The 27,724-nt window shown below is 39.9% G+C and overlaps 1 protein-coding gene across 2 annotated transcripts in view; it reads left to right on the top strand.

The window, feature by feature from the left end:
* Thada (THADA, armadillo repeat containing) overlaps nucleotides 1-27,724 on the top strand; it is a 384,981-nt gene that overhangs the window by 135,489 nt on the left and 221,768 nt on the right. For both annotated transcript variants that reach the window (XM_023711247.1, XM_023711248.1), the window contains 2 exons: nucleotides 13,664-13,753; nucleotides 15,071-15,202. In XM_023711247.1, coding sequence (XP_023567015.1) covers nucleotides 13,664-13,753; nucleotides 15,071-15,202 — 222 coding nt within the window. The remainder of the gene's footprint in view (nucleotides 1-13,663; nucleotides 13,754-15,070; nucleotides 15,203-27,724) is intronic.

The raw sequence follows: 27,724 nt of genomic DNA, 5'->3' as shown, positions 1-27,724 counted from the left end.
ATAAAACAGTCTCTTATAGACCACACATCGTAGGACCATGTTTTTAAAATCCATTCTAGCTTCTTTTCTTTTGATTGCAGAGCTTAATCTATTTACATTTAAACTGTTTACTAACCAGGGCGTAACTATATCATTTGGCTCTTTGGGCTTTTTGGCCTTTACTTCCTGTGTTACTGTCTTTTATGTTCAATTTATTTTTTAACAGTAAAATGTAGGGCTGGCGAGATAGCTCAGCAGACTGAGTGCCTGCTTCAGCAAGCACAGGGACCCGGGTTCAGTCCCCAGCACCACCTGCCATGCTCACCTTGGCTGTGGTGGCACACACCTGTACTCTCAGTACTCGGGAGGCTGAAGGCAGGAGTATCACTATAAGTCTGAGCTGTCTAATGAGATGCTGTAACAAATACATTTAAAGAAAAACAATAAAATGTTTTCCTTTTGTGCACAAGTATATATTCTATAGCTATTTTCTTTGTAGTTACCAAAAGATTACATTTAACATCTTGATGTTATAACATTCTTATTTGAATTTATACCACTTTAACTTCAACAACATACAAAAGTTCTATTCCTTTATACCTCTAGTCCTATCTGCTTTTAGTTACTGATGTTGCATTTTCCTGTCTATACATTATATTTCCCAAACCATAAAGTAATATTTATTTGTGGGTGCATTAATCTCAAATTATATAGAAAACAAAATTTGAAGTTACAAACCAAAGTGACAACTTAAATCATGTAGAATAGAAATTTGAAGTTACAAACCAAACTCACAATAACACTAGCTTTTATAATTGCCCACATATTTCCCTTTACTGGGCTCTTTATGTCTTCACATAATGTCATGTTCCTCTGTAGTGTTTGGCACTGCAGCCTGTAGGACCCCTTTGCAAATTTCCTTCAGGAATTGTCCAGTGGTAACATACTTACTCTGTTTTTCTTTATCCAAGAATGCCTTAATTTTTTTCCTCACTTTTGAAGGCTAGTTTTACCAAATATACAGTTCCTGATTGTTGGCTTTGTTGTTTCAGCTTTTTTAATATATCAGCTTCTAAAGTTTCTGATGAGAAATCTGCAGATATCTAATCTTACTAAGGATCCCTTGTGATGTGCTTGATTGCTTTTCATTCATTGCTTTCCATCATTTCTGTTTGTCTTTTGACGACTCAGTTATGTTTTAATATGCATCTTTTTTAGTTCAACCTGCTTAGAGTTTGTTGAGCTGCTTTTGTGCTTATATTTGTGTCTTTTGTCATAAGTAGGAGATTTGGGCCATTTTTCCCTCAGATAATCTCTTCCCCTTTTGCTGTTTTCCTTTGAAATCCTCACAATTCATATATTGGTCTACTTGGTGCTGTCCTGGGCTTCTATTAACATTACTTGCATCTTATTTTCCTTCTGTTCCTCAGATTTAATAATTTAAGTAATCCTATATTAAAAGTTCATTGATTTATTTTTTTCTTTTCCTGTTCAAATCTCCCTTTGAATCCCTCTACTGAGTTTTTTAATTTAGCTATTACACTTTTCAGCCCTATAATTTCTTTGTGGTTTTGTTTTAGGGTTCTGTTAATATTTCCAGTTGGTTAATACATCATTTCATATTTTCATATAATGATTTGCTCTTCTTTGAAACACTTATTTTAAAGTCTTTGTTTAAGCCAGGTGTAATTGCACATGCTATGATACTAGTATTCTGGGAGTCTAAGACAGGAAGATTTCAAGTTCAAGCCCATATTAGGCAACTAAGCAAGATACTGTCTCAAAATAGGGGTAGTGTAATTTCATGGAAGGCTATAGGTTGATCGCCAGTACCTTGGGGGAGAAAAACAACTAGCTAAAGCCTTTGTCAAGCAAGTCCATCATGTGGTCTTTCTCAGGGACAATTGCATTTCTCTTGTGGTTTTTGTGATTGTTGTTATTTTCCTTTGAATGGGCCATACTTTCCAGTTTCTTTGTGTACCCTTGTGATTTTTCTTGTTGAAAACTGGACATTTGAATCTAATAATGTGGCTGTAAAAATCAGTTTTTCTTCCCTAGGGTGTGCTGATTTTTGTTTGTTTGCTTGTTTATACATTTATCTAGATTGTTGTGTACTGTTTGTGCTAGGGATCAGCCTGAAGTATACATTTAGTTTTTTTTCAGGTCTTATAAATCTGCATTGTTCACTGGGCATGTGGTGACTTTATATGTGGTCACTTTTTAAAAATGTCTGACATTCAAAAGAAGAAAAAGTAAAAAATAAGTGAGTGTCTAGATAAGTGAAAGAAAATGGTTACTGGCCTGTTAAAGCCCCTAGATATTGTTTTGGCCAGAGGAAGAGGGGCTTACAACAGCAGGGAAGGGTTGCAGCAGTAGCTTCGTTTCTCCAAAATCAGAGCTGCAGTCATTACTGAGAGTGTAATATTTGGAAGACAGGGTCCTTGTTGTCCCACAACTTTTATACAAGCAGCCTGTGGGAAAGATGCACAATTGCCTGCTTGGTGACCTTGGGTAGCTTCCAGAGTGTTACGAACCAACTTGAGTAAAATTAGCCACAGTTTAATGATCCAAACCTGCAGGTAGACACCAGATTTTCAAAATAGTTACACCAGATGTGTTCTGCTCATGGGGTCTTTAAAGTCAACTGCTTCTGATACTTCTGCTCAGTCATTGTCTCCAAATCCTCTTTATATTTTAGTTTGGCTTGGCTTGGCTTGGCTTTTGAGACAGGGTTTCAATGTATAGTTGAGGCTAGCCTCGAACTCACTGCAATCCTCTTGCCCCAGCCTCCTGAGTACAGGGCTTACAGTTATGTGCCACCATAACTTCATGTTTTGTTTTTATTTTTTAATTATTGGGATTTTATTTGAAAAAAGTGACCTATTGCTTTATTGGAAAACAATTGCCTTGGAGTAAAACAGTATGCCCATTCTTTTTCCTTACTGTCTTAGCATTTATGTCAGCCTCTAAAGATAGGAGTTAGAACTGATAAGATTTAGCTTGTAAGGAAATGAGAGAAAGAAGGTCTTTGTAAATGTGTTTAAGTTGAAAACTTTGAAGCAGGGTGATGTATTAGTGTAACCCTGCCCTGCCCCATGGTCACTGGGGATTGAACCCAGGGAGTATTGATCTACATTCTAAGCCCCTTTTAGTTTTTATTGTGGGCTAGGGTCCTGCCAGGTTGCCAAGGGTAATGTTGAACTTGGGATCCTCTGCTCAGCTTCCTGAGTAGCTGGAATTACAAGGATATGCAATCATACTTAGCTCATTTTTGTTATTGCTGTTGTTACTGTAGTATAATACCCAAAACAGGCTTTTAAAAATAAAGGACTTTATTAGACCCAGTTTGGGAAGCTGAAAGTTCAAGATCAGGTGGCCTCATTGGTTCAACTTCCGATGGAGGTCTTGATGGTGTGTACCGTACAATGGCATATGTGAGGGTGAGAGACGGCATTGCCAGACAGGAAACTAGAGAAGTGATTTAAAGGTTAGACTTGCTCTTATAGCAACTCTTTGGAGACCTCAAGAATCGCAGAAGAGATGCTTCATGTCTTCTGAGGAAAGCTCCCCAGTGACCTACAGATTTCGTCTCTGCTCCCTCTGTGCCTCATTGATTCCCACATTGTCATACTTTGGTCAAAATTTCCAACTTGTGAACTTTTGAAGAGGAGTATTTTAAAATCTAAACCACAGCAGGTGATTATCTTGGATTATCTCAGGAGCCTTAATATAATCATTTATACAACTGAGACAGAGATTTAAGAGACAGGAGAAAATAGAGAACTGTGAAGACAGATGAGAGTGGCACAGCTATAAGCTGAGAAGTGTGGTAGCCCCCCAAAACTGAGAGGAAGATGGAGTTTTCCCATGGAGCCTCCAGGGGTGTCCTGACTTTGATTCCATTTTTACTGATTTCAGAAGAGTGTAATAGTTGAAGTAAATTGTTTATCCCTGTTATCATCTTTTGCATTTAGAATTACTTATTCCACAGAGTCTAATTCATTGCCTTTGGTATTGTAGCTGTTTCAGTTACATGTTGCTATGGAAAAACCACCTCAAAATTTAGTGGCTTAGGGCTGGGGAGATGGCTCAGTGGAATAAGCACTTGCCTGGCAAGCACAGGGGCATGAGTTCAATCCCTGGTTCCACAAAAAAAAAAAAAAAAATTAGTGGCTTAAAATTGTAGTGTATCATTTCTCACGATTCTGGCTTTGGTGTTGCTTCACCATGTGATGCCATCTGCAATCAGTCTGATGGATACACTCATCCAGGACCTCACCTGGGACCAGGGTGTCCCCTCATGTTCTGGGGGCTGGAATAGAGGGCATATGCGACTGAGGACTGCTGGGCCCCCTCTCCAGCAAGGTGACCGGGGCTTCAGCCAGGTAAGCACAGGAGGCTGCCGTGAGCCCTTAAAGCCTGTTCCCACAGGGTCACCTCCACGGCCTTCTGTTGCTCAAAGCTAGTTACAGATATCAAGTCAGGGGAATGGGAAGTAATCTCACCTTTTGAAGGAGTGTGTTAGTCATCTCTGGCAACAGTCTTCATGGACTATGTAGAAACTGATTATGAACCAGGTGTGGTGGTGCACACCTGTAATCCCAGCACTCAGGAGGATGAGGCAGGAAGATCCCTGTGAGTTCAAGTCCAGCCTGGGCTATGTAATGAGATCAAGGTCAGCCTAAATTACCTAGTGAAACCCTGTCTCAAAATAAAAGAAAAGAAATTATTATGAATCTAACCAATGGAGATCACTTGATTCTGAGAGTTTAGAGATCGTAAGCTTCAACAAGAAATATTTTCCAAGAAACAATTCCTAATGAGAAAAAATTCCATATAAGCTGCCCAAATGGAACTTTGCCCACAGGAGGAGTTGAAGTGTGTGCTTGCACCCCAGCTGGCAGCACAGCGCATGGAAATGTGTTTTCAGGCCTGCTTCTAGGCCAGTGCCTTCCCCAGGGGAAAGTAGGCCTCCGCCAGACCCCAAACCTTTCCCTTCTCTCTGTGAGAATGGTGCTGTGATAGTTTATTGGTTTGGGAACTCTCCACCTTGAGAACAGCTCCTGAAAGAGAAAGATTGGAAAGGCTCTGAACAAGTCCTAGACTGCAGTTGATGTCTGGAGAGAACATGGAGGAAGTGGGGAGATTGGCAAGAAAGCAGCAGTCAGACTTAGGCAGGGGCGCTTGGCCAAGTGCCTCTCCTCCAGGCCCTACCAATTTGCCTGGGGACTAACAAAGGGACTTCTTGGTGGAACCCTTCCTGGGAGCCCCAGCTTTTTTTGTTTTGTTTATTTTTCCATTGCTGAGAAAGCCCAGGGCCTTGTGCAAGGTCAGTGTGATTCTGCCCCAAACTCCTCCAGCCCCAAAAGTTAGTTGAGTGTAAGATTCGGACTGTGGAACTCTTGACATTGCTTCTTTCTAGAAGTTTTTAATTTTTTTAATTAACATAATTGTACCTTCTCATTCTTTTGGTCACTACTAAGGATATGTGTTGGTGTCAGCACAGTCAGAGGTAGAAAGATTCCAAGAACAGTGAAAAATGGTCCTTCTGGTGGGATTCCAAACCCAGGTGTTTGTTTTTTTTTAATGAGTTATTTTTATTTTATTAGTTTGCATTTGATCATATCCCTTGAAATCCATGTGTGTACTCATCTTCCTTGTAGTGTGTTTCTATTTGGGGGATGTTGTTTTTCTTAAGGTGTGTTTGCTGTTTTATCAGCAATCACTATGGTGTGAAGACAGGCCCTTAGCTGATTTCTCTCCTCTGGAGTTTTATTAGCCAGAATCTAGGGAGTAGCATGGCTTTTATAGTTTATCCATTTCTCATTTGAAACAGCAATGGAAAGCTTTCAAGTTTTTGCCTTCAGCATTTGTTTCCATCTGATGGTCAGGTTGATGGTGTTGGTTCCACAGCCTGTGAATGCGTCTTGTTTTTTCAGAGCTAGGTACGACCTACGCCTTTGCTGCTGTTTACTATGCAGCTCCTTATTCCTGCGTGTTTTGGCTCGCCTTTGTTAGCTTTCTCTTTCTGTACCTTCCTGCTTACCCTGTTGACCTCTTCTGTACCTGGTGTGATCAACAATAATGTAGAACACACATGTAGGAACTGGGGGTGAGCGCTGCTTCTCTTGCTTTTTATCACCTTTCCCCACATGCATGTTTCTGACATGTGATTGTTTTTCATCAGGATGCTTTTGTTAATCTCTGAAGCATACCCTTCTGGTATTTAACCTTTTGCTATGTGTTGCTAATCTTAACAGAATTTCTAAGAAATCAAAGCTTGATTAAAGGAAAAGTTTTCTAGTCTGTTAAATGGCAGGCTGTATTCAAAGCCTACCCACATAGGCAGAGGGCAATGTTCTTACAAAACTCAAGGGCTAGCACTACAGCATTACCAAGGTTTGATGAAGAATGTGCAGACAAAGGGGCACTCCGAACATAATGACTGCTTTCTATGCAACTTAGCCAAAGTGGGGGGGGGGGGAGTTGTTCTCGACTGGTGTCTGCGATAGTGCCCTGGAAGAACTTACCAGTGGACATACAGTCAAATGTGGTGAAATCCAGTGCTACCACACAGAGGCTATGATAAAGTGGGTTGGGATGGACATAGAATATATTTTTGATATAGTCCTACATGTAAAAAACACATTATCGAGCAACACGTAGAGAGGAGAGGTGCACATGGACAGATAGAACATATGACTGATGACTAAAGCTGGGTAGTGAATTCATGGTGATGTTTAGATTTTCTTTGCAGTATTCTTTTTTTTAATGTATTTAGTACAGGGTCATACCATGCAGCTCGGACTCATAGTGATCCTCCTGTTTCAGCCTTCCTACTGCTGGGATTACAGGCGTGCACCACCATGCCAGGTCTTGGTGGCTGGCTTGGCGCACAGGGCCAGCACCAGTGCGCATGTGGTGCTGGGATTGCAGTGTTCTTTGTCTTTTTCTTTCTCTCTCTCTCTCTTTATAATCAAATAGGACTAGAACAATTTTTAGAAAGCTTCTAAATTAAAACTAATCAGTGGTGGGTGGATATCTTCATTGATTGACACAGTATGTGCCTTTGCCTCTGCATGGCTGGACTCTGTCAGGAGTGCCCCAGTCAGGAGCTCACAGCCCCCTTGTTCCTGTTACCATACAGTGCAGGGCTTGTGTGTTGCCCCAAGAGCCTGAAGGTGAGGGAAAATTGGGTATCTCACAGTTTTGAGCCCTTTGTCTCGTTTATGAGTTAAATCAACAAAAAGCAGACTAATTGGAGAAAATCCATTTTAATTATTTACATAAACACAGGAGTCCCATAAAGTATGAGAAGGCCAGATGATTGAGTCATATGTAGCTTCCTGAGCTACAAAAAGAAATAGGGACCTAGGGAACCTGAGGGGATGGGGACAAGTTAAGGGAGAGTGGAGAAATTGGATGGTGAATAAAGATTGTGTTCTGTAAATCAGCAGTCTCTCAGGTAATACAAGTTGTCTTTGAGAAGCCTTCTCACTGACATGCTTTCACTAATGTAATTTTCCTTTATAGACATAAATTATTTTGTAAAACCTTTTTAGAGCTACTCCTGTGACTACAGTTTGTCAGAATATCCAGATGATGTGTATGTTGGGGTGGCATATGTTGTATTCCGCAGTCCTGTTTGAGGGTGGTATTTTCCAAGCCCTAACAGGCCTCTGCCTGGTTGTATTTGCATATCTTTACCTGATGGGTTAGGAATGAACACATCTGTTGCATAGCCTGACAGTTACAAGTTAAAAACTGCTTCATTCTCACCCTTTATCCAGGCTTGTTTTCACTGATGTTGCCTATTTTATTCCATTCACAACATTTTGGTTGTCTTTTCTCTTCCCAGAAGCTTGAATTTGCAAAGATTCAGGGCTTATTTTATTTATTTATTTTTTGTCCTTCCTATTGTTTTTATAAAGTTGCTGGGCTAGTTTTGACCACATAGATAAACAGATTTGAAATGTCTGTCACTGAAGAATTTACCCCCAAGGTTTCTTCTATCTGTAGAGGGAAGCGCAGCCTGTTTGCTTGTTTAGGTGAACTAGAATCTAGCTGTTTATAAACCAGTGAGGCACGCTTTATCTATTTGGGCTTTAAGAAAATATCAAGCCCTGTCAGAATACTCAGTTGATTAACTCAAATGGTGATTCTGAGATTCTGAATGTCATTAGGATTAGCCAGTGATGGGTTTTATGAAACTGTTATTTAGTTCCAACCTCAAGTCTTGGTTCCATCTCTCCCAGTCTGTCTAAAGAACTGTCACCATTTGTTTGCTTTGCTCAGTCAGCGACTGCTTATTGGGCACCAGCTGTGAACTGAGAATCATACTTAGTGTCTGAAATACAGGGAGGAAAGAAGATAGCAGCCTATGAAGCCTGGTGGGAGAGCAAAGTGCTATGTATGCTGTGCTGCAAATGCTGGGATGTAGCTGCCCTGGTTCTGGAGGAGGACACTGCATCCTCCTCCCAGGCTGTGTGTCATATAAGCGTCATTCAGGGTAGCCCAGAACAAAGGGCAGTTAGAGCCTGACTTTGTAAGATGTGCAGTGATGTAGGAGCTCATGGAGAATTGCCTCTCAGCCACATCCCTCTCTTATTTTTATGCCATCATCATCACTGGAGTATCTTCCACGAGGATGCCACACTGTCCGTTCCTTTGATTAACTTGACTCATACGTTTGTACTAAATCTTACTCAGCTTGTCTCACAAAACATTTAATTTACTGTCAGTAAGACTCCAAGCAGCAAGATGAGTGCATCTTGCAATGTAATAGCAACCCTGTCCCTCGGTGTCTCACATCCAGGCAGTTGCACAGGTCTCATAAACCGCAGGGTCTATAGCTTCCTCTTGAATTTTCTGTTTGCCTTTATACTTAGCCCAAACCATTAATTCATGTACCTGTGAACGTATTAGCAATTGCAGGCCTTGTCATGTGGTGGGTCTTGTGTGTAAGATGGTATACTGGGATCTGTCTAGGGCCCTCCCACATGCCAGACAGACACTGCCACTGTACTACATCCTCAGCCCTTTTTATTTTGAGACAGGATCTTAGTATATTGCCAGAGCTGACCGGGAACTTGTGATCCTGCCTAAACCTTCTAAGTAGTGGAAATTGCAAGTGTGGGCCACTACACAATGTTCTAGACTTTGTCTTAATCTATAAATTGGAAGTTGAGGGCAGTTTTTCATGAAAACAATGCTGTCCTGTGATTTGAAGGAGATTTGAGGGACCTTCAGGGCTGATGTGCTATTAGTGCCTACTTCAGTTAAAATCATTTGACAAATTTTATACTGTGTTTGCTAATAGGAGACTTGGTAGGTTTACTTGCTACCAGGCATGCAAACATTTAGGCACTTGTTATCGTAGGAAACTTATGTGAACAACCATGCATGATCTCCTTTTGGAGAGCTCTTCATAGTCATTGGAGGAGTGCATGATCTGGTAGATTTTCGTAGGCACTTGGAGTCACTGTGTTTGAGGGAGAGAAGTGCAGCTTGAAGGGCATATATGGTGTCCCTGTAAAGAAAGCAATAATTTATAATTTTGAGAATTCACCTTAATCCAAGAGCATATGTGGTCATTGCCTCACATATAGCCTAAAACCAGCTGATGAATCTTCAAGTTCATATTGTGTTCCTCCCAAAATAAGGCCTAGCTGGAAAAGAACTAGCCTTGAAAACTAGACATCAAAAAGTGCCAGCCCCAGGACCAGCCACTTAGCTCAGCGGCTTAAAGCACCTGCACACTTGCTTATGCAGACTTAGCTGCAGGGGTTTGATCCCGGTGCTGGCCCCGCCCCCGGGGTGGGCTGAGATGGCAGTTGAGACTTGGCGTGGTGGCACATGTCTATAATCCCAGCGCTTGGGAGGCTGAAAACAGGAGGATCACTGCAAGTTAGATCCATGTAGTGAGACCCTGTAGACACTGTACTAAATAAATTTGTTTTAAAAAGGCCCAAGCACCCTATATTTGCTTACCTGCCTTACATCCTATATTTGCTTTACCTGCCTTGCAGAGTAGCCACCAAGCAAGAAAATAGTGATGGTTGATTATAGCCTTTGGGTTTAGAGATAACTGCTTATGAATAGTCATCGCAACCTATCTTTTTCTGCCCACACCACCAAAAGTCATTTGGTTGCCTTATGCCATGTTTGAGGCTACAGAAATCAAGAAGATAGCCAGATGGTTTAACAGGTATTTTGCATGGAATGATTAGGAGTTAGAACCAAGGTCATTACTGATAGACTTCTCAGTAAGGTTAGGGGGAAAAGCAGTCAAATTGGACTTAGAATGAGTTGTGTGATGGAGCATGACAGTACCAGCAGTTAATAAAATTTAATGTGGTTGCAACTGGAAGAGCTGTAGGAGAAAGCTTTGTTTGGTGAGAAGGGCTGTAGTAGCACAATAGAGATCATTATCACTCCTCCTTTCCTTGTCCTCAGGATCTAAGGTGCACCTCTCCAGGTGTCAAGATTGTTCTCCATCCTTCTGCACACAGTCAGCGGTCTTCATCTCAGAAGTTGGAGTTTCACCCCTCTCCCCACTGTTCTTTCACTTCAGCCAGGCCTTTTGTCTGAAGGGTGAAATACAAGAGAGACAAGACAGTCTTGTCCCATATGGGCCACCTGAGGAAGAATCAAACAAGTGGTCATTATCTTATGACTTAGGACATGTCAGTTCTACAGGAGGGTTCTGGTGGCTGAGCAGCATTGAGTTTCCTAGGCACCCTTTAGCTAGGGTATGCATGGAGGATGTCAGATAGGCTGCCTGCGTTGTCACTGGGAGAAAAGAGAAGCCTTATGTCAGGAATGGTAGGACAGAATTCCAAATTTTCAAAATAGGTCAAAAACTCTGTGCATTTATTATTTTGTATTTTTCTTGTAGCTGTTTTGAAGTGAATTTTAAAGTGAAGTTAGTGGCATTTATTTTTATATATAGTGGGGCAATGGAGTCCAGTTTGGATTTTATCTGCATATAACAGGTCATCATCTTTCTCTGTGATCTCCCATCTCAGCTCTCAGTTGTCATATTTGTGTTTGTGCTCTCACCCCTCTTTTACAGGCTTTCTTGTCCCCATAGTATCCTAACCACTATAATTTTCTGATACTTTAGCTGATTGAGTCCTCTAGTCTTGTTCTTATCTTTGCAGCTCTTACTCTTAGCCCTCGGTGTATGTGCATGCATTTCTGAATCTCCTTTCAGACCAATATACACACTCACATGTACTGTTTTTATTAAAATTGCAGTACATTTACAATTAATGTGAGAGACATTTTATAATATCAGATCTTATAATCCATGAACATAGATTTAGGGAACATTTTATTAAAAATGAAATAGACCACTGCAGAAAGAAAAGAACCTTGACCTCTGTCTCATCCAATTCACAAAATTTGAGATCGTTCATAGACTCCAAACATAAAACATTTAGAGGAAAACATAGAAAATCTTTGTACTTTGAAGTAGGCAGAGATGTCTTAGAGAGGACCTAAACTTAAAACTTCAGCTCATCAAAGACATTATTAAGTAAATAAGTTTAGGGCTAGCCAGATAGCTCAACAAACTAAAGTGCCTGCTTAGGCAGGTGCAGGAACCAGGGATTTGATCCCTGGTGTGCTGTGCCAGCCTGTCCCTGGGACATGCTGAGACAGGGACTGAGACTGGGTGTGGTGGTGCATGCCTGTAATCCCAGTGTTTGGGAGGCTAAAAGCAGGAGGATCACTATGAGTCCGATCTACATAGTGAGACCCTATAGACCCTGTACTAAATACATTTAAAAAAAGAAAAGAAGTTTAAGCCAGGTATGAACTACATAGCAAGATTCTGTTGCCCGTCTTAATAAAAAACCCACAAGTATATGCACTGCATATATATGACTGTACATGACAAAGGAAAGTAAACAGTTTATTTAAAAGTGGGAAAAAGTTGTAAATAGGAATTTTCCAAGAAGCCATACTTATAACCAAAGCAGATAAAAAGTGTTCACCACCACTGGTCATCAAGGAAGTGCGAGTCCGAGTCACAGAGAGCAGTCATGTCATGCACTCGAGGATAGCTGAGATGGGAAGGGGAGACACGTCAGCAAGCAATGGGAAGGATAGAGAGTCACCAGCACTCTCACTTGCTGCTGTTGGGGGTGTAAAATGGTGTGACTGTTTTGCAAACTATCAGTTTCTTAACATATTAAATATATTGCAGTTTTATTCTCAGATATTAACCCCAAAGAGATGAAAACATGTCTGCACACAAACAAAATAAAGTGTGAGATTGTTCATAGTAGTTGTATTCTGAATAATCTAGAAATGAGAAGTGCCCGTGTCTGGCAGCAGGAGAACAAGCATTTTTTTTTTTTTCTTTCAGAACCAGGGATTGAACTCAGGCCCTTGTACAGTGTTGTATATTCATACAACATACAACATTATAGAAAAAGAAGCCAACTATTGATACTTTAAATAATATGGATAAATCTCATAACTTTATGCTGAGTGAAAAAGGCAGACACAGGAATTATATAACATATTAATATGTTTTCATGAAATTCTAGAATAAATAAAACCAAACTGTGGTGATTAGAAATCAAATCATTGGTTGCTTTGGGGCAGGGATCGGCTGGGAAAGGGCATGAGGAGCTTCATGATGGGAAGTAGTCTGAGTCTTGCTAAGGGTGTGTATTACACAAGTGTATGTATGTGTAGATTGTGTGGTGCATTTAAGATATGAGCATTTTCTGTGTGCAAAATATGCTTCACATTAAAATAAATTGATATTTCAGGTCTTCATTAGTAGATGTATATATCTAGAGTTGATAAAAGTGGTCAGGTTAAGGAATCGTTATACTGCTCCTTCAGAGTAGGTCTTTAATAATTACGACAGACTACTTTCCTAAGTGCTAAATTTAGCTTGAGCTCTTTTTCAGTTGTGTAGTCTTAAGGATCTGTTTTTAGGATTTTGGCAGAGTTCGCGAGTAGTTTTTATAAATCTGGAAAAGGTAATCCTTATAGGTATTGGCTACATACATTTGGACCTCCAGAACCTCACAGGCCAGTTCTGTGCTTTGGGTTACCACACATCAGAGCAGTGGATCATTTTGTCTTACCAGCAGAGCAGCAGGGTCTGTAGATATTCTGATGATCGTGATAGAAGGTAGGGATATTGTGTTACTGGTGTCTGTTGGGTAGAAGCAGCTAAGCATCCTACAAAGCACAGGAGAGCACCCCCACCTCCCGTCTGAACAAAGAATTATTTGATTCAAACTGTCTTGGTGCCAGAATTAGGAAACCTTGTCTAAATGTGCCCTTATCACTGAAGCTGAGTCAGTCTCAATTGGGTGTTGACTATACTGATAGTCTGAATTGATTGTACAAACTTGGCTTTTTTACACGTTGCATATTTCTTCCCTGACAGTTTATGTCAAATACTTATAAACATGTATTCCTTAAAATTGGAGACAAAAATTAATGTGTCAAGAACACTTCCAAAATCAAAATTATTCTTATCACAGTTGTTGAATATTAAATTTAAGACATTATAAGGTTGTAAAAACATCTTTATTTTATTAAATATTCAGACAAATAACTTTAGTTATATTCCTTAGGGAGAAAAGGAGGGAGGGCTTTGTTAACAGATCAGAAAAAATAAATGATAGTAATTTATCATTTTCTTCTTCCACAGAATGACAGGCAGAGAGTTTTTCTCAAGATTCCCGGAACTCTATCCTTTTCTTCTCAAACAGTTGGAAGCTGTAGCTGATACAGTAGACAGGTAAGAAAAGAATAGAGTGGGGCAAAGGGAAGTCAAGAGTGTGAGGTACTTAGGGCTGGGGATATAGCTCAGCGGCATAAGCACCTGCCTGGTAAGCTCAAGGTCCCAAGGTAGTCCCTGGTAGAGTGTGAAGTACTTTCTTAGTCAAGATTTTTCTTCTAGGCAACAGTTTTTAATTAGCTTCTTCCTTACAATGCAGATGGCTTTGAAAAAATAATACTTTAATAATTATACCATCGGGGCCAGGGAAATGGCTCAGTAGGGCCTGAGTTCAATCCCTGGTTCCACCAAAAAAAAAAAAAAAAAAGTATATAATAATTATACCATCTTGCTTGACTTTCTATCATAGATTTGTACCTGAGAAATTATGTAAAATCCCGTTTCTTTGTTAGATTTTTGAAAATACTGTTTTATATTAAATTTTATCTAATTTAATTCCATTTTCAGTGTTACATGGAACTAGCTTATTACAAGTATGCGATGCTTTTGTCTGTTAAGAATTACTTTCTTCCTGCTATTTTTTAAAAGTGTATGCTTAGAAATAGAGTTTGTTCAATGAATACCTGTCAGTTTTTATTACTGAACTGTTGGGGCTTATCAGTGTGAGAGTACCATAGTTACCTGACTAATCTAGTTTCCTGTGATCATATCGTCATAGTCTACCTGAGCAAAAATAGCCAGTGGCCTTGGAAATACAGTCATTACAAGGGCTTCTAGTTGCACCATGCAGAGAGAAGTTCGTCACTGCCTTTTTGTTCACATGTACTGTTCCCTTTTGAGCTATACATGGTAGTGAAATTTTCAGTATGGACAGCTTAGAACTTTTGTATCCTTTCTACCTTTTTTTGCACTTGGTGTAAATGTATATAAGTGATCTGTAATGAGAAAATAAAATTATATCAGTGAATTTTAGTTTTATTTATGATATATTTCCTTGCATTAGTAGTTTGTGCACATGAGGTTTTTTGGTCCTGCCAATTGATGGCTTGTTCATGCTTCCTTAAATACATTTGGACATTGAAAGTTTCCCATTTCATAGTCTGGAACAGCAGGCTCTGCTTAAGGAAATGGTTAGCTTTGAGAAGAGAAGAGCTTTGTGTGTGCAAAAGCATGATCCTGAGTTTTGCCAGGAATTTTTCCTCGTAGTGCACACTAAGAAGACAAACTGAATGGAGAAAAAAATGAAAAAGAAAAGCTATCCCTTTGGTCACTTGGAGTCTCACTTCATATATCTAGTTATTTAATGAGGAAAGGTGTTTAAAGACAGTGCCTCATTTCTGAAATCTTAAATCTTTCATGTACCATAACTTTTTTCAGTGCTATGGGAGAACCAGATCGTCATCCAAGCATGTTCCTCTTGCTTCTGGTCTTGGAGAGACTCTACCCTTCCCCGATGGATGGCGCCTCTTCTGCTCTGAGCATGGCACCTTTTGTTCCCTTCATTATGAGGTAGTGTTAAGCTACATGGGGATTGACAGGAATATTTCATCTTGTTCTTATTTCCAAAATTATAATAGATTAGTTTTTAAATACTGTGGGAAGGGGGTCACGTGAAGGCAGGCTCATGAAGCCTTTTGCCGTTGTTCCTAAATGGCCTCCAGTGTTTCAGAAGAAGGTGATCATGTTGTGAGTGCAGGAGCTTATTAGAACTTACTGTGTAGGTAATGTTTTCCCTGGATATGTGCCTGCTAGTGGGCGTATGGTGCTGATAGGAGACAACTCCTTTTGAAAAATATGTCTGCATTATCCTTCTGTTGCCTGGCCAGCATGGAACAGGGTTGGTCCTGGCATACATGCCCTTGCCAACAGTTCACAAGGACATCAAGACCTTGGTCTGCACTCTGGAGCAGTCTGCTGAGGTGTGCGGGGGTGGTGTGTTGATGGCAGTGCTGTGTGGCCCAAGTTCCCAGTCGTCTTCTCTTTCAAGTATGGAGTTCTCGAAAAAGCAAAGAGTCCAGATTGTATGTGGAACACAACAAGGCCAGGCCTTCTTGCTTCTAAAGCCTCTTACCCTATTTATAGACCCTGTTACATTTTTAAAGTATCTGTGGCCTTCTGACTACCTTTCTTTTGTTGGTCAAAGGCTTTAATAAGTAGGCCTCCAAAAAGTATTCAGATTTTCTTAGAAACATTTCAGAAGCCCGTCATATTAAACCTGCTTACCTTTTGACAAAACAGCACCTCTGTTTTAATCTTTCTCCCCCAAGCTGGGCTAGACTTGCAGCAAAAGACTAAGGATACCAAATTCAAGAGCTTGTGTTTATTATTTGTGTGGTGCTCTGGGTTCTACTTCCTGGTTTCACAGAGCTGACTTATGCATTTTAATGTGAGAAACCATTAAACACAGATTCTGATATATGATTGCTGTGGCCGTTTATTTGTGCCAAGCCCTGGCTGTGGCTGGTTATCTTTGATCACAGTGATGACTCACTCAGACTAGCTTTTGTTTCCTGATGCACAGTTACCAGTGCCCCTCATCCAGCTGTAGTGATTCATTTTAGGAATCTGGGTAGTAAATTTTACTTTCAAGGCCCTTAAGGTATTAATTCATGAATACCTAGGAAAAAGACTTCAGAAGTGTTTTCAGAAAGTTGATTCAAGGGAGAAAGTCACATGCAGAGAATCACAGTGACCTGAGAAACAGAATATACTGTAGAACCTCATCATCTCTGTAGAAAGCATTCCGTTTTGCCAGGTCTTACTAACCAATCTTACTAGCCTGGTAAGAGTTGCATCCTAGAAGCCAGAAATCACTACATTGAAAATAGCCATGCAAACTTGCATGTTTACATGTAATCAGAACATGCATATTACTTCAATAATTAAAGTACCTACTATATATAACACAGACTGCATTAATCTAGAAGATTTAAGTATTGCTTTGAAGCCAGTATACTTAGTGCATTTGTTGTTTTTAAAATTCAAATAGTACAAGGAAGTTTGCAGTCATCCTGTACTTCAGTTGAAATGCCATGCCTGACAGTTGCTTTCTGGCTGAGTAGAGATTTACATACAGAGCAACACCAACAGTAGAAGTGTTGTAGTTAATCCTTGTTAAGAGGGTCAGTTGGCATCAACCTGCTCAGGACCCTGTCTGTCTCTCAAAAACTCTTCCTATTTCCTATTCTTATTCCTCATTCCTGTTCTCCAACAAAGTTTCCTACTTTTTAAAAAAAAAAAAAAAAGAGGATCAATTGGCTCTGACCATTGAGTGTTTTATGTGTCACGGAACAGTGTATCTCAGACTTGAGAATATAAACCAGCCATTGAGCCCCTGTAAATTCTGATGCAGTGGGTTCCAGGTGGCTGGAAGGTTGGCCTTCCACACACAGGTGATGCCATGCTGCTGTCTGTGGCTACACCAGGAGAACCAAGTGAAACAGTAGGGTCATGCTTGAGTTGTAGCAGGCTAGGCTTTTTAAGGTACTTGTAAGTAGATTTTTACCCCAGAGTGCAGAGAACGGGCAAAAAACATGTTCTGAGCAGAGAGGTCAGTGGAAAGTAGACAGTCATGATTGAGCCTGCTTTTTTGGATATTTTTCTTAGCCTAACTCTGAGGGGTGGTGTTATTATTTCCTTTTTTTCCATTGAAAAAACTTAGGTTTATGAAGAACGAAATGCAGTAATGGGACTAAAATTTGAGCCCAAGAATTCAGGGCTTTGCCAGGGTATCAGATATGTACTTTCTACTACACCAAAATTATTGGTCCCCCTTTGTGTCCCTGAGCAGTTCAACCACACTGAATACACTGATGATGCCTGAAAATTGTGCAACTGAGAGAAATGAGGAGCCTGTATCCGTAGTCACTGTGTCTGAGTATAGACTCTGTTCAGAATATAGAACCAGTGTCCCCACTGTTGGTGGGATCTGCTTCTTGTTTTGCTTTTCAAGTAATAAAGGTTGTAGATTGACCACCTATCTGTGATTAAAAACACATCTATGGGACAGTTGCTAGGGTTGTGGGCTTGGTCCACGGCCAGATCTAGAGGAAGGAGGAAGGCTAGCTGTTCTTGACCATCTTCTGTGGTAAAGTGGAAGGATCTTATACTTAGAAAACCCATTTTGAGCTTCATCGGTCTACTACATGGGCAAACCATCCTATCCCAGATGTTCACTAGGAAGATGAGTTTTTAAAAGATTTTTTAAAAATAGTAAATTTGATAAAAATTGCACATTTGATTTAATGACTTCTAAGAACAATAAGAAAGTAAAATTGATCATGAAACTGGCATTTTTTGTGATTTTGGTTTTGGTGAGGATTGAACTGCTTTGTCTTGGTGTAAAAGCTGTAAAGATGCCTATATGCACAGTAGATAGATGGTGTTTGATCTTGGTAATATTGTTAATGGTAACTATGTACTTGGAAAACCTCTAATTGGAGTAAAAAACACTCTTAAGTTTAGCTAAAGAAAAAATATCCACTTGATGGAAGTATGCAAGAGTTGCTGAAGTGAATTGTGCTAAAGTGAGTTTCACAATGCGAAGATGATTGAAAGTGCCAACAAATGGTTTTTTATTTTCCTTTATTTACCTGCTATTTCCATCCTCTCTGTGTTTATAAGTGTCTCAGTTACTTTTCTCTCATTGCTGGGACAAAATACCCAACACCCAAAATTAAGGAAGGAAACGTTTATCAGGTCACAGTTCGTGGAGGTTTCAGTCCATACTGAGCTGGCTCCAAGGCAGAGTGGCACATGGCAGAGAGCAGCAGATTATGGTGGCAGAAAACAGCAAAACAGCAAGTGCAAAAAAGGAGGAGCAATGGTTCAAGAAGAACGGGGTGGTGAGGGAAAGCAAGAGACAGGAAAAGAAATATTGTGGGACTGTCCTGCTTCAACGTTGTATATGGTGAGATTTTTGGACTTACGTGCAAACATGAGAAGTATATAATTCTTTATGCCTATTTTTAAAATATATTCTAATTTTTAAATGTTTCTTATCATATTCTGTAGGGACTTAAAGTTCATCATATCAATACTTGATGAAAAATACCTGTTCCATATTATGCCTAAGATGTTTCATATGCAGACAGATGGTGAGGTTAAGCTTAACAGCCTAACTTGTTCAATAATAACAACAGGCTTGTCTTCTGGATGGTTAACAACCTAAGTTTGCAGACCAAAATTAGAGAAAAAGGAGGGCTGCAAGGAAAGCCAACATTTTGGCCCTAGCCTTCTAAGGTCAATTAAGACTCAGGACATATGAGAACTTGTACTGTAACGTCATGTAACTCAGTAGTGTCCCAAATTTTCTGATCAAGGAGATTATGGGGCCAAAGAGGAAAGTGATCGATGACGTAGAGTGTGCCTAAGGAGAGTCACATGGAGAGAAAACATTCTCTCAGGCTTTCACAGAGCACATTGGCCAAGCAATGGTCGTGACTCATCCACATGGCTACACTGACAAAGGTTCTACAATCTGAGGTCCAGGATCTCAGGATAAATCCTGAGGGGATTTCACTGACCTTCTCAGACCCAAAAGCTACTACTCTTGTTGCATAGGTCCTGCTTTACCTTGGTTTTAACCATCCAGAAGAAAAGTATAAAAACAAAATATAAGAAATAAAGCCATGCTGTTATGTTGAGCTGTGGGGGACTCAGGTCAACAATTTCTGACATTGCCAGTCAAGCGGAAGACCCAATACTATTATGGGATACTGCACTCTTTTAGAATATTTTGCTGAGTTTACACACCTATAATATTTAAGTGATGGAACTTAACAAAAAAAGGGTATACAGATGAATGTCCATTTTGTATCTGTGTATTCAAAGTGGTTAAGATAGATATATAGTTACATTCTGTTAATGAATAGAATGATTTGTTTTAATGGTGTTTGTAAATAGCATATCATGTCCACATCTTGTACAGCAATTAACCACTAAGAAGAATGTATGCAGTGTGTTAATTATTGAAACTGTCCTACCGATTTGATTTGAAACTGTCTCATTGCTGTTTGTTTATCAATAAAATTATGGCAAAAAAAAAAAAGGAGGAGCAGTGGCAGAGACAGCAGAGGGCAAGCCTCTCTCTCTTCCTCTCGCATCCAGTATATCTGCCCCAGGCTGGGTGTAACAGTCACACCCTCACATCCATAATCCCAGCATTGGATTTAAAAAAAAATTTTTTTTTTTTTAATTTAGTACAGGGTCTACAAGGTCTCGCTACACAGATCAGACTCGTAGTAATTTTCCTGTTTTCAGCTTCCTAAGAGCTTGGATTACAGATGCATGCCACCATGCCCAGTCTAGATTGCTGTGTCAGCATGCCCCGGGGGTGGGGCTGGCACAGCACACTGGGGATCGAACCCTGGTCCCTGAATCTGCCTAAGCAAGCACTTTAATCTGCTGGGCTATCTGGCTGGCCCCCAGCATTAGATCATGAATTAATCATAAACTCTAGAAGTATGCCCCGTGACTACATAAGGCTTTGGGGGACAACTAAATACAAACCATAACAATAAGTGTTATTTGTATTTTTACTCATTTATTTCACATTTAATAATTTATCCAAGTTTATTTCTCTGCTTTACTTTTCTTTCTTTCTTTCTTTTTTTTTTTTTTTTTTTTTGCGGAACTGGGGATTGAACTCAGGCCCTTGCGCTTACCAGGGAAGGGCTTATTCCACTGAGCCATCTCCTCGGCCCTACTTTTATTATCTTGACACAAATCTTAGAAGCTACTGTTCTGGATTTTCTAAAGAGATTGTGTGTGTGTGTGTGTGTGTGTGTGTGTGTGTGTGTACAGTTGAGTATTGTATCTAAACAACAATAATGGAACAAAAATGATTGTCATCTCCATCTCTTGCTTATTTTTTTTTTAATCCAGTGTATTTTATGTGCCTAATGCTGTATTGGATCCAGATACAGCCATTTACCACATTAATGTGATGTCTTCAATTTAAGACTGTTTGCCCTCCAGTTCAAATACCACAAAGCAGAATAATTCATGTTTCAAAAAGAACTCTGGCTCTCCAAATACAGCTTAGTAGAGCCCACGTATCCTGAACTTTCTAGAAACGAGTGAGAAGTGCTTTAGAGACCAAAATGTCTCCGGCTGTCCTTGAATTCCTTTCACAGGCAGGTTTCAAATTTCAGTTGAAGAACTGTAAGAGAACATGCATGTCCCAAAACCTTGGAGTTTCAAACAGAGGCCTGGAAATCAAGGGATTCATTTCTATCCAGCCTCTGCCACTTGGACCAGAATTTCACCTTCTCCTGATCAATGTAGTGATCTGTGTGGATCTGGGGTTAGTTGAGGAAAATTGAAGATCTCAGCATCTGATCAATATCTTAGGGATAAATCCTTTCACTTCCAAACATTGACTTCATTTGCTTTTTTGAGGGTGACTTTAAAAGGGCCTCTGTTCAATTTAACTCTTATTCTCTATGCCCTTTTCTTATTTTCATTGCAAACGACAAGTTTTGAGTGAAACCTGTTCTTTTTTTCTCTGACAAATATTGAAGTAAAAATAGCAACATAATCTTAAACACATGGCAGTAGAAATATGTCATAGAACCTTTGTACCATCCTTGTGCCAGATTGTAACAGTCTTAAAAAAGAAGAGACTGGAAATCCCCAAACTAACAGTTGGCTCTCTGAAGCCTGTGACACTGGGAAAAACATTGACTCCTGTTTTGTTTTCCTCACAAGTCAAATAGTTCAGGGATTATCACTTTACTGCTTATCCATGGCTTGTTTTCCATAGTGGGAAGCTGTGGGTTTTACAGGAGATAGTCATTGGTCTCAACTTTCCTTTGGAACTGTAATGTGGATACCTGTCCTTCAAGAATGCACATCACATTTCTGTCTGCTTTGTCTTCCCAGAATCCTTCTAGATAAGTGGAAGGCAAGGTTTTCCTTATGGAGAGATAAAGGAGGCAGACAATGATGTCAGGAATGCTTAGCTCAGTATTCTGTCCCCCTCCATCTTGTCCTTGGCTCCTGGTCACCTTCCTTGCTCTGGAATCTGGAGTATTTGTCACTAATGTCTTTTATTTTTTTTTTAATTGTATTTATTTATGGGGGGGGTGGCCAGCTCAGCCCACCAGGGGGTGGGCTGGCTGGCATGTGGTGCTGGGGGATTGAACCGCGGTCCCTGTGCTTTGCTTAGCTTGTTCTAAGTAGGTGCTTTAGACCACTGAGCCATCTCACCAGCCCCACTAATGTCTTTTATTGCCCTTCATCATTACTGTACCATACTACAGTGTTCCATGCCTGTTCTTTATAAAGAAATCTTAATCCGCTCCATCTAGAAGAAAATAGACTTTTTGTTTTGCAGTACCTTTCGTTACCTAGTGCAGCTTTGGATGTAGAGTTAGATTGAATATAAGATTGAAACTAATTTGAAATTGTGACTTTGTGCCGAGCAAATTCATGCATCTCTGAAATACTCAAGGGACTTCTAGCTCTATATTAGGAACATGGCTTGTATCCCACAAGTTACGGGCTGTGTAGAAAAGAGCAAGCCTTGAATGACTTTCATGTTTTATTGGACCTTTAAGGAGTCTTGTGTTCTGATTTGAGCTCTGACATTGGCTTATATTTGATTTCACCTCTCTGGTTTCGTAAGCCTGTGACCTGAGACCTTCCTGAACTGTGAACTCTTCTCCTCTGACCACTTTCCAGGGAGCACTGGAAGGCCAACTTTGCAGTATCCTGCTACAGGCTTTGGGCCATATGAGGATCCTGGATGGACAGGAACAGAAGGGGTGAGCCAGCAGCCAGCTGTGAAAACAAGTTGTTGGGACTAGAGCAAGGCCAGTCCAGCAGGTGTCCGGCCTTGGTACTCTTCCCTGTTAACTACAGCACAGAGAGCTCTGAGAATGTTTCGCTTTCAGAGTTCTCAGCAAAACACCAAGACCTTGCACTTTTACGCTGACCTTTTAAAGTGTGTAGATAAAAGGGCAGACTATGCTGGGTGGTCATTGCTTCTCCATCAGAGAAGTCAGGTCCTACCCAGTCACAGCTTTTCTTTATATGTCTTATTTCTTCTTAATCTCTAGTCGTTCCCTCTTGGGACCCTGCTCCCTGTACTGGTCGCAGCAAGAGTGAAGGTACTATTTGCATGTTCAGAGAATTGCAACTATGCTCAAACATGAGGGGTGAAGCCTCCCACATTAATGTAGCCTGAACTGAGGATCCATATAAGACAGCTCCTGTGTGCCATAGGCTGAAGATCTGTATACTGGGATAAATAACCCTGCTTACGAAACTGCTCCTGGGTTTACCTGTAAAGAATAATCTCAGAGGAAGGAGTTGGTTGTATTAATGGGGATGAGGGGACGAAAGCAATTTATAAATAGATTTAAAAATGTAATTCACATAGAGTAATTGGATGGATGTAATTCACATGGATGCAGCATAGCCTTTTGACACATGCATATTATGTGCAATGATCAGATTAGGGTGAGTGGTGTAGCCATCACCTTAGACACTTAACATTTCTTCATGTTGGGAACATTCGTAATCAGAGAAGGCAACTTTTTCAGCCCCTGCTTTGTGTGTCTCTGCCAGTACACTAGAAGAAAGACCCTGGTGACAGCTATACTACGTTGACAGCCTCAGGTATAGGTGAGCCCAGAATCATGTCAGGAATAGGGGCAAATGTGGAGTGGGATGCTGTGCCAGAGGCCTGCAAGAGGACTTTCAAAGAGGGAAAGGCATGTTTTATTAGTGACTAAATAATTGTGCTGATATCAGTTATTTTAGACTGGCTTGCAAATATATAGCTTGCAAGTGCTCTGTACTTTATTTGCTGAGAACTAGCAAGGCTTCCTTAAGAATAAGTCATGTCTGAGTCACCATTGTTTTCATGGGATTACTAGGATGGTAGATGTACACAAGGCACTGAACATTTGAATTACTTAAAAACAGATGAGATTACATGCTTATCAAACTTATTTATGATATAGGCAGGGGAATCAAAATTCAAAATAGTCTTCAGCCATAGGAGTGATAAACAGGTTGAGGAAAGTGCTTACTACCCATGCATAGTTATAGTCACAAAGACATATCTTAGGATCTTCAGTTTTATTTGTGATGTGTTCTGAAGATGGATGCTGAGCAAATGGTTGAATGTCATTATTCTTTATTCTCTCTCTCTCTCTCTCTCTCTCTCTCTCTCTCTCTCTCTCTCTCTCTCTCTCATAGCACATAAGTGAAAAACAGATTCAAAATAGCCTTGAAAGATTGCATTGATGGCTTGAGACTATCAAGATAACATTTAATGAACATATTTTTTATGTTCTGAATTTTAAAAAGTCAAAATTCTGTGTAAACAATATGGGATAATCAGGGTCATGGCTGTTTTCATGGGAAAAATAAATCTTGGAAAATGAGATATCTTGGTAAACTATGAGACAGCAATGTGACACCATTGCTTCATCCAGAGAAGGGAAGCTGAAGACCCTTTGAGCTCTGCTGGTTAGATAAGTCCACTTTATTATTTTTATTATGCTACTCTGGACTCTCCATTTTGGGAGGGTCATTGATAAACTAATATTTATTCAGAGAAGGTGACCATGACAAGGAAGCTAGCCGTCTGGAAATAGTCTGGAAAGGCAATGTGGTACTGATCTTTACATACTTGAGAGGCTGCCATATGGCAGAAGACAGGTAATTTCTCTTTTTGTGCTCCCACTAGGGTAGCTGGAGATGTCAGCTTTTAATATAATGAGGAGTTTTCTGAAAATCAATGTGCTCTATCATGGAAATGAACAGATTTCCCTAATAGTGAGCTGTCTGCCAGTGGAGTGAGGAGAACTGATCCTATGTTGAGTATATCTTCCAAAGGACTTCTGCAGTCATCTGAAGTTAGGTTAGGTGACCATCAGGACATCCATTTGGATGTCTTATTTCAGAAAAACTGGGCAGCTCTGCTGGAATTCCAAGTGGGCAATGAAGATAAGTGATAAATCCCTCTCAAAGACTGTGTGACATACAGTTTCACATCTTTATAGGTTCCTCAATCTCCAAGAGAAAAGAATTTGAGGTGCATTTCTTAGCCTATATGGTTACAGTGGTCTTCTGAGTGGTGCCTTCTGGCAATTAATCCACTAATATTTAGCTTCCCAGTCATTTCTACAACTTTGTTCTGGACTTTTTGAAAACTTTTTTTTTTTGGCCTATGTGATGTTATGTCTGAAAAGCATTGCTTATTAATTCAATTATCTCTTTTTGCGGTTACTATATTTTTCTCTATTCCAGATGTTGGCTTAAGCCACATTTGTTTTCTTAGAAGCATAAGGAACATCTGAGTCTTAGCAAAGTCAGAGGTGTTTTTCTGAAGTGCTTGAAATAGACAACTCTTTGTTGTTCAAACTTCCCAAAGAATCTTTGAACAGAGCCTGGAAAGAAAGTCTCTAAGCCTGTCTCATTGTTAGCACAAACACCTGAGAATTAGCTTGGCTGGTGCTGTTAGTGTAGAATTTCCTCCCCTAGCCAGGCTAGAGTCAAAGAACTCCACCTGTTGTGTGGTTACTTCTGAATTCCAGGAAGCTTAGGGAAGGAGCCTACAGAAAACGAGTCTTTCCACCCTGCTAGGCTGCTAACAGTTATTTGATGAAAGGAGGGGTGTGCCCCCCCATCGGTTTAGAAATCCTGGCCCAGATCAGGCTTTGGGCAGGCTGTTGAGGTGCAGATCTTCAGTTCTACTCATCAGGGTTTCCTCTATGCTTCAGTTTTACTCTGCCTGCATGCCAGGCTGGCACCTATTCCTTTCCTTTGCAGACATATGAGGGACCCCCTGTGTTAGTTTCTTTGGGGCTAATTGTTGTACAACAGGGATGTGTGTTGAAATAAACCATGAGGCTCTGGAAGTGATGTGTTAGGCCTTAGGGATGTCAAGAAACAGAGATTGAAAGGTTTTCCTAATGCTCATGAAGTTGCATTTGGGTAGCTATCTGCTCTGCCTCTTTTTGGCCATGGCTATGCCTAGCTCTGCAGTTGGAGAATTGTGCCTGTGACTGTCTCAATTTCCCTATTCCACCTGGGGGTACCTGAGGTTCAGTATGAGGAATAAGATCATATTTTCTGTATATGTGACTTTTTTTGCAGAGAGTTCTGACCTGAAAAGATACTCTGTCATCTGTCACTGACTTTTCTCTCTCATTTCCTAGAAAGGAGCTCAGCCAACTTCATCTGTGGTGCCAGATCTCTTTAAGACCTTTTTCTAAATATGTTTTTGAACAACAGGAATGAGGAGTTCACCTCTTGTGGAATGCATTGACAAAGGAAGCTAGAAAAACAAAACTTGCAGGGACTAGCTTTTCTTTGGTGTTATCTGTTACTTCAACAGGCCAATTCAGGTCATGTTAGAACAAGTGATTTGATCTACAAACAGTCTCATTCTTAGGTGAAATTTCTGACAATCATGATAATCCATGGCCTGTTGCTGCCATTTAGTCTTAAAAGTTGGAATCTAAACAGTTGATTGATTAACCAAGTATTTACTAGACATTCATTGTATAACTAGGTAGTATGAGGTCTCAGGCAAGCTGTAAAGTAATGAAAAGATCTTCCTTGGAGAACCTACAATCTAGCCTGTGAAATGACACACCTACTTATGAACCACACATAGTGGACATTAACCACTTTTATTATGGGGTACATACCCTAAGAACCAAGGCCTAGTGGTTTCAGAGGTCTAGGACACTTTCTGAAGTAACAAGGCATCGGAGAGCAAAGTCAGGCTGCCTATGCTGTAGATGGTAGGACCCAGCAAAGGGAAGATTACGCTTAGAGTTTTATGTTTCATAGCCTGGAAATTGTCTTAAAGAGTTTTGCTTTCACTTGAACCAAGAGTGACCCAGGAAATTCATAAAGTAAGTGATTTACTGTTTGATAGAAATCATGGTGGCAAATCTTTAGTAACTTTAATAAAGAATAGTATTTGCCCCAAAGGTTGCATTTAAGTCTTGTGGGAATAATGACTAGTGGTGGGGAAAAATTTTAAATTTAGTAATATTTAAAAGTTAAAAATACTTTAATAACATTTTTCCACAAGGAGCTTTTGTTTCCTTGCTCTTAAATATTTTCTCAAAATGGTAGCCAAAGTGCTCTCTCTGCAGGCATTTTTAATGCCAATTTGAAAAATTTCATGCTATTAAGCCCCATGCTAACGATATGTAGTTATTTTATCCTGTGTAGTAGAGGACATTTTAAGATCCATTGGGAACTTTTTCTTTCAGTAGAGGATAATGAATTAGCAAATAAGGTAAGTGGGCATAGATTAATCACAAGCTTAAAATGAGAGCGCAGATAGAATAATACCATAGTGTGTTCTGGTTGTCTTTCCTGACTAGTGTGCTTTTCCTTCTTTCCATTTGGGCCTTGACCTTACTAGACTATAGTAGCAGCCCTCCCACACCCACTCTATTCTCAGGTATATGTTTCAAGACTTGCCCTGGATTCCTGAAAACAAACCATCCATAGCTATATAGAGTCTGCCCTCAAAAAAGTACACATTTCAGCACTTCACCATATTCATGAATATCTCGAAACTAATAACTATCACTTTGAGAGCCTCTCGTAATTGTAGAGGCCAAAGGTAATTTGTATTGATCTCCTGATGTCTCAATAAATTTAATATTAAAATACTTACACAAGTTTTTCTTTTCCTGAGGTATTTATATCTTTGGCAGACTGTCTATATGTAATGTCTGTTCCTGTAGGTATAAACATAAAAATTTAATGCCTTTTTATCTTAACTAAGCTTTTAGCATATACTGTAGCTATAACCTATACTTGAGGTATGCTAGCAAAAGTGACATAAAATTATTATTTTTTTTTCTTTCTAATTTCATGGATAGAAGCGTTCATTTTGTTTTGTTTTGTTTTCTTTCCTTGAATTTTTTTATTGGTAAATTTTATATATACATAGTGATATCATTCATCATAGGGGAATTGTACCTTGCTTCACACAATAGTTTTAAGCATTTTTTTAAAGATTTAAAATTTCTGAATTTAGTTCAA

The sequence above is a fragment of the Octodon degus genome, unplaced genomic scaffold (genome assembly GCF_000260255.1).
Source record: "Octodon degus isolate 3935 unplaced genomic scaffold, OctDeg1.0 scaffold00020, whole genome shotgun sequence".
In the NCBI taxonomy this organism is placed as follows: domain Eukaryota; kingdom Metazoa; phylum Chordata; class Mammalia; order Rodentia; family Octodontidae; genus Octodon; species Octodon degus.
This window is presented reverse-complemented; position numbering and strand designations above follow the sequence as displayed.